Source organism: Lupinus angustifolius, chromosome LG01 (assembly GCF_001865875.1).
Source record: "Lupinus angustifolius cultivar Tanjil chromosome LG01, LupAngTanjil_v1.0, whole genome shotgun sequence".
Classification (NCBI taxonomy): domain Eukaryota; kingdom Viridiplantae; phylum Streptophyta; class Magnoliopsida; order Fabales; family Fabaceae; genus Lupinus; species Lupinus angustifolius.
In genome coordinates this window covers 3,883,602-3,891,561 of record NC_032009.1, presented here as the reverse complement: position 1 = coordinate 3,891,561, position 7,960 = coordinate 3,883,602, and the positions used below count along the sequence as shown (strand labels likewise).

The 7,960-nt window shown below is 30.8% G+C and overlaps 1 protein-coding gene across 2 annotated transcripts; it reads left to right on the top strand.

The window, feature by feature from the left end:
• On the top strand, positions 3,919-6,856 carry LOC109348036 (4-hydroxy-tetrahydrodipicolinate synthase, chloroplastic-like). 2 transcript variants are annotated; one of them, XM_019588234.1, is made up of 3 exons: positions 3,919-4,295; positions 4,930-5,010; positions 5,755-6,856. In XM_019588234.1, exons 2-3 carry the CDS (start codon positions 4,985-4,987, stop codon positions 6,680-6,682), a joined length of 954 nt encoding a protein of 317 aa, XP_019443779.1. In that variant the 5' UTR covers positions 3,919-4,295; positions 4,930-4,984; the 3' UTR covers positions 6,683-6,856. The 2 variants fall into 2 exon arrangements, with proteins under 2 accessions (XP_019443779.1, XP_019443771.1); XM_019588226.1 differs by having other exon boundaries at positions 3,919-4,305.

Here is a 7,960-nt window from a genome sequence, read left to right as displayed (position 1 = left end):
ATAATGGATGGATTCAAATACATCCATTATATACAATGGATATCCATGGGTATATCTATTTGGATGGATACTCAATACATCCAAAAAAATAAAAACAAAAATATTTTTTTCAATAAAACAATATGCAGACCCAACTTTGCTATGCAAACCCAACGTGCAAAATATAAAGCAATGTTATTAAGATCGTACCAGTCAGAGTACTAGTATAGTGGTATGGTGGTTCAACCAGTGGTTCACTATTAAACTGCATGCCGGTGAATTAGATATTCGTATATTTTATATTAATATTAATGTTGAAAAATCAATAAAAAAGACAATAACTATTTTTATTTACACCACTTGTTAAAAATGTATATTGTAGACCATGTTTTAGATGTATAAAAACTGTAGTATTTGTATGTTTGATCATCCATACAAATATTTTGGTAAAAATAAATCATTTTCATTAAAAAAATTAATTGAAACTAGCTGGTATGATCGGTACAATTCAATTGAAAATCGGTCGTTATGAGCGGTTTTTATCAGTATAATTGTACGGCCAATATAAACGTTGTATTGTAGCAGTATTAAAACCGATTCACCGGTTTACCGATTGAACCGGTCGACACAAACTAGTTTTGATACCAGTGATATAAACTATTCTCTTCATAACAAAATGATTCCTTCAACAATATTATCCTTTTTTATAAAAGTATTCTTTCAAAAAGTTTCAATAAGGATTGATATAACATTTTCTATCATGATTGAGCACAAGAAAAAATGTATGGTTATAGAATACAGTATCTCTAACCTCACCTACGTTGTTGCATTTCATAAAAATGGAAATGGTTAGCCAATTGTCTAAGTATTCATGTCTTATCCTACACTGGTTACCTAATTAATGAGTTCACATTTTATACGAAAAATAAGATGATCAAAGTAAAATGCAAAATAATGGGGTGACTCTTATTGCTCGAACTTTACATATGCCAAGTGCAAAAGATAGAAACCCAATATATGTGAATATGTCATACTTTGGGGTCATTTAATGAATATGAGAATTGATTACATAATATTTCGGTTGCCGATGAGTTGCATCTTAATAGGTCAGGATATAAAGATGAGTCATTTATTCTAGCATCACAGGCTCAACAAGTATTATATGTTAGTGACATAACTAATATGAAACGGTCCATTGTTCTTTTAACTAACAAAATAATCGTCAAGAATATGAAGATATTCTGAAAATGCTGAAAATGATCCTTTTTGGGACATCACAGTTGAGTGAGAGTGGACCAACTATGAATGATGATTTATATACAAAATATGATCACAATGAGGGGCTTTAGTGAATTAATATGTTCCTCCAAACAATAATATTACAAGCCAAAAATAATCAAAGAAAAGGAAAAAGTAGATGCATGTCTTTGTATAGTTATAGCATAATTTTTTTTGTTTCTATTTTTTTATATATTGTACTTATATTATTTGTTTGCAATTTTATGTACTCTACCAAAATATAATTGGTATGATATTCTTTGTTTGTAATTTATAGTGTATTGATGTTAATAATACAAACTTCTAGACAGTATTAATGTGTATGTGTTGTTGTGAATGTTTGTGCTATTGATAATGTATGTGTTGTTGATAAATGTAAATGCATGTATTAATGTGTACAAATCAACACTAGGGGAAGCTCTGACAAGCGTTGTTGTATGTATACAATATAATAATGCTCACTGTAGGCAACGATGTTGTATGTATACAATACAACAACACTCATTATAGACAGTATTGTTGGATGTATACAATAAACACTACACATTATAGACAGCATGGTTGTATATGATTAATACAATAATGCATATTATAGACAACATTGTTGTATATGATTAATACAACAATGTTCGATGTAAGTGACGATGTTGTATATTTGTGTTGAGAATATTTATGAATAATACAACAATGTTTCATGTAGTCAACGATGTTATATGTATGAAATATATAATAACGCTCGTTAGAGGTGGCACTGTTGTATGTATGATATAAAACATCGTCTGCAAAAGTGTTGTTAATCATGCCTATATACTACTGCACTCACATAGAAAATACCCGAGAGCGCTGTTATATATCTAAAATGCGCGTTGTTGAACTTCAACTCTGATGCATTGGTCATTTAATAAGATCAAATCTAGGGTAATCAGGGTCCGACTTTACCTATTTACTCAGTTTGCCTAGATCTTAGCTGGATCCACATATAATCCTGTTTCAATGGGTATATGGTCGGTTTCAAAAATTAAACTTACTATATTTAGGGACACACAAAAGACAAGCATTGTACTGTCAGACCGACCCATGCTCGCCTTTACTTATGTTTATACTTATTTATTCAATTGTGTATAAAGTAATAACATTTCATTAATACAAAAGAGATAATGCATTTGATTGTAGCATTTTATCTAATGATATAATTTCATCTTTTAACATTACTTTTTCAGTTGCTTTTACTATTTATTTAGGATATTGTTGTATGAATTATTTAGTGCATCTTTGTGTATATTGTTTCACATGTCATTATTTTTTTCAATCTTTTTATTATATAGAGACATATATAAATGCTTGATAGAACATTTGCCTGTATATTTATTCATTGTTTTCGAGTAGTTTCATCATATATAGACATATACAAATGATTCATTAAATAATTATATGTATATTATTTCATATTTCAAATTATATATCTAAATAATAATTAATTTTGAAAAGACATTGTCTTAAAAGGTGAAAAATGTATTATATTCAATAAATATAGGTCGAGTTTATATTCAAAAATTAGCATGATAACCCTCTAGAGTTAGATAAACTTTCATGTCTAGAGCTTGAGAGTTAGGTTCAAAAATTAGCTATTACCAATTAGGTTTTAACAGTAAAGATTAAGAGATTATAATATATAAGTAGATATTTTGGTAAAAAGAATATAAATAAAGATATTTTTGTGCAAAATAAAATTATATAAGATATAAGCGGTGGAATAACCTATGGCTAGAAAAGAAAAGTAAAGTTGTCAGAATAATCGCATATATACATATTAGATTAATTAGATTAAGAAAAACATTTATCCAATTTTAGAGTTTTTACCTTATTAATTTATAATTTACTATTTATATTTTTAGGATCTATATATATTGTTAATGTAAAAATTTATATATAGTTATTATATATTTTATGTTAATGTAATGATCCATGATTTAATCAATTATAATTAAATATGAAAGAATTATGATGTATTCACGATATATAAAATTCTTATAACGTCCATATATACATTTTGTTCTCTAAAAATAAAATAATGTAGAGTAAATTACACTGACACCCCTGAGTTTTAGTGAAATTACATAAATCACCATCACGTTTCTACACCTACACAGACCCCCTAATTTTTATACTTTCATTACATTGATCACCTCTGCATGAGAAATAAGTGTAATTTTTTGTTTAAAAGATTATACTTATTTCTCATGCATCAGTGTAGTGAAAGTATAAAAATCAGGGGAGGTTTGTGTAGGTGTAGAAAAGTGAGGGGTAATTTGTGTAATTTCACTAAAACTCAGGGGTGTCAATGTAATTAAGTCAATAATGTAATATAAATAAGAGTATAATATATATGCATTGTTAGTGTAAAAATTTATACACAGTCTATTAAATCATCCATCACTATTCATTTTCTAATTATTAGAATGTAATAATTAAATATGATTGATGATATACTATCATTATATAAAACTTACTAATGTGTATGTGATACTTGATCAATAAATAAATGGTGTATAAAACTCATTAGTGAGTATGATTAGCATGTAATGATCAGATATAAATAATAAATACATTTGTTTTCTCGACAAATAAATAATTTATGATTAAGTGAGGATGTGATACTTGATCAATAATTAGATATAGTTTGAACAAAGCAGCATCACACCTATAAAACCCTACTCACCACATCTCTTTCTCAATATATATTCCCTCCGCCGTCGCCGGAAGCTGACGTCATGCTCTTCGCCACCATTATCGCCGCCACCACAACCACCATTACTATCATTAGCATTATCTAAGTAAGCTCAGGCCAAATCCTCTTCTTCCTCTACCTTATTCCATTGAAAGAAAAACTGCTTCTTGTGGATCTTCATTCTTGTCGGGTTTGAATAGGAAAATTGTTTCGGAACCTCGTTGAATGATGACGATGGTGAAGAGTTACAGTAGTGGTGTTTGCGTTAGAGGATTCGGTTTCCATGATCACCGTTCCAATGCCGGTGATGGTAACAAAAGGTTAAGGATTTTTTATTTGTTAATAAATAATCACTTTTCTTATGAATAATCACTCTATTTCTTATTTTTATATTTTCATTTACATGTTGATGTATTTTTTAATAATTTTTTTTGGTGTTTATTATATGATACACTCACTACTATTAGGTGTTTTAAATTGCACACTTCAACCGCAATTGCTTCGATTGCAATTGCAGCCGCAATATTGCAGTTTAGTGAGTCTCCAGGATGTTGTTACTGCACATTGTCCTCATTTTCCCGCAATTGCAGTAAAGGCAACATAACTGTCGACCTTGATTGCAACTACAATTTAAAACACAACTAATATTATATACTGAATATTCAAATGCCCACTTGATTGATTGAGAAACATTACTATAATAGTAGTCTATAATTTGTTTAATTTGGCTTGTCTTTTTGAACATTTTTAGTTCTGATTTTGGTTTATTTACATTTATGTTGCTTATTTGTATGAATTATCCTGTGTTTAGGTTTCCACTTTCACAAGTCTAAGACCGGTGATTGGTATCAATTGCACAGCAGAAAGATACCAAAACTTGTAGCCATTTATTCAGATATTGGTTTGTTTATCATTTTAGTTTTAATATTTGTTTGTATGAACAGAAGCTCATATTGGAAGCCTCCACAAGCAACTTTGATACCCAATTTCCACCTCCCAATGCGCAGCTTCGAGGTGAAAAATAGGTGAGGCTTGAATAATGAATGTATTGTTTCAAGTTGCTTCTTTATACTTTTAAGTTCTATGGTTTCCATTTGTTTTCATTTCCATCATGTTATTTTATATATTATGTGTATTTTTGTGTTCATTTTGTAGTATACTTTAGGTGAGAACACTTGAAATCTCTGCAATTGGTAGAATTTCTGGAAGAGTTTTTCTAATCTAACTTGTGACATAAGCATCTGGAGCTTTCTATAATATAATTCTGATCTTCATTTTGAACTTGATATCCACTTTTTTTCCCTTATTATACTTTGACATTTAGTTTGGAACTTTGGATATACAAGGCTTACATGTAGAGATCAATTCTTTGTCAATTAATGTGGTTTATGATAGAGCATTATGGCATCGTTCGACCCATGCAATCGACTACACCTAGTGAGATAAAGACTTGATTGTTGTTGTTGTATAAAAGGCTTACATGTCATGTTGATCTGTTTGCCTAGTTTGTTAACTGTTAAGCAGTTTTATAGTCATTTATATATTAAAAATCTGCAACTCTTATAGAATCTATTCTGATTTAAATTTGTTGATGTATTTTTCTGGTTTCATGACTGCTTTTTTGTGGCTGCTTTTTGTTTACCAACATCAACTTGTTAAGCAAATTTTGCAATTCTGTTTTGTTTCCACACATCATAAGAACCTAGAAGAATGAAGCTTTATCAAATTTTGTTAATGGGAATTAAGTTTTAGATGTACTGTTTTTACAGGACATCAACCGATGACATAAAGGGTCTGAGATTGATAACCGCCATTAAAACTCCATACCTACCTGATGGCCGATTTGATATTGAAGCATATGATGACTTGGTGAATACACAGATTGAAAATGGCGTCGAAGGAATTATTGTTGGCGGCACAACTGGTGAAGGCCAATTAATGACCTGGGATGAGCACATAATGCTTATTGGGCACACAGTCAACTGTTTCGGTGGGAATGTTAAAGTTATTGGTAACACTGGAAGCAACTCCACAAGGGAAGCAATTCATGCCTCCGAGCAGGGTTTTGCCGTTGGAATGCATGCCGCCCTTCATATAAACCCTTACTATGGCAAAACCTCCATGGATGGATTGGTTTCTCACTTTGATGGTGTGCTTTCCATGGGCCCTACTATCATATATAATGTACCTTCACGGACCGGACAAGATATTCCTCCACATGTAATTCTAACCTTTGCTCATAATTCTAACTTAGCTGGTGTCAAGGAGTGTGTGGGAAATGATCGGATCAAACAATATACTGGTAACGGAATTGTTGCGTGGAGTGGGAATGATGATGAATGCCATGATGCTAGATGGAGTTACGGAGCTACTGGAGTGATATCCGTTGCCAGTAATTTGATTCCTGGCTTAATGCACAAACTGATGTTCGACGGGAAAAATTCGACCCTAAATTCAAAGGTCAGACCTCTAGTTGATTGGCTTTTCAAGGAGCCAAATCCAATCGGTTTGAACACAGCTCTTGCTCAACTTGGGGTAGTCAGGCCAGTTTTCCGGCTACCATATGTACCTCTCCAAATCGAAAAGAGGATAGAGTTTGTCAATTTGGTTAATAAGATGGGTCGAGAGCATTTTGTTGGAGAAAAAGAGGTCAAGGTTCTTGAAGATGATGATTTTATCTTACTTGGTCGTTACTAATTTATACAGTATCTTCTTCAAGTGTTGTGTGGTATTTTTTATGTTCATGAGACAAGTGTTGGTTTTGTATCCTTTCTAGTGTTTTAGCAAAATTTCATAAACCAAATGATGTACAATAATAGCTTCAGTTATAAAAAATAAACTCAATAGAGAACATTTGGCTTCTTTCTGTCACTATTTTTGTAGCTGGAAATTGGTTCGAATTATTTCTATAGTGTATCTTTTTTATTTGTGACCTACTAGGAATCCAAATTGAGTTAGTTAGATTCATTTAAGATCAAAGTTCTTTGAACATTTCATCTTTTTTATTCACTATCCATGAATCAGAGTTACTTGAAACAACAATCAAAATTTAATTCTACTAGGTATGATCAACTATAAAAGGGAATTAGATTTCTTATGACTTGGACTAATATTGTTAATGTATTTTTACATATAAAACTTTGTAGCTTTGAACGTTTGAAATTGTTTCTTGTAAATTTTAATTAACCAATTTAGTTACAACTCTAAGAAAACCCACGAAATGCGTGGAAATCAAGTGGGTATAAAACAGTAATAAAAAGTTTGATTTATGTTTTGTTATTGTCGTTTTTATACTTATCTGGCTATAATAATTTTTGAACTATATTGGTAATATACTTATATATACATTATATGGAGTTTGTTCACACTTCAAATGGGTCTTCTTATTTTATGAAGGAATATGTTAATAATGTATACCTAAAAAGAGACTAAAATACCTTTATTTGTTGTACATAAATAATTGTATAGTCAATATTATTTTTGTAAATTGGTTTATTAATTGATGATACAATTGTTCACTTGTGGTTTGAGCTTATCAAGTTCTTGTGTCGTATTCGAGGACTGTGCCATATTTGCTTGATTCTTAATCAATTATTCTTATACACTCTACTTGTAATGGATTGCTTTCATTTTGTACATATGCTGGCTGCTATAGTATATACAAAGTTCCAGTGATATAGGATAATAATATTTAGTTGAACTAGATCCGGAGTGAGTATAGACTTTCCATAGAAGAAGACAATAATGAAAAAGAGCAAGAGAAAGATTTTAGCGACTACGAGAGAAAGATTGCAACATCAGACATTGAAGTTGAGAACGTTTCCATACCATCTCTCATGTTGCACATGATCATGCAAAATCAATTTGGAGGAGCGATCACAGAAGATGCTAATGCTCACATTGAAAGGTTCTTAGAATTCCATGAGACCATTAGAATTAATGGAGCACCAAAAGATGCCATCAGCCTCTGCTTAT

What these genes read in the sequence shown, in the direction of transcription:
- LOC109348036 (XM_019588226.1), top strand. Translation starts at nt 4,211, where the DNA reads ATGATGACGATGGTGAAGAGTTACAGTAGTGGTGTTTGCGTTAGAGGA. An exon ending in GCCGGTGATGGTAACAAAAG is followed by an intron (nt 4,306 to 4,929) that starts GTTAAGGATTTT and finishes TTGTATGAACAG; the next exon opens with AAGCTCATATTGGAAGCCTC. An exon ending in AGCTTCGAGGTGAAAAATAG is followed by an intron (nt 5,011 to 5,754) that starts GTGAGGCTTGAA and finishes CTGTTTTTACAG; the next exon opens with GACATCAACCGATGACATAA.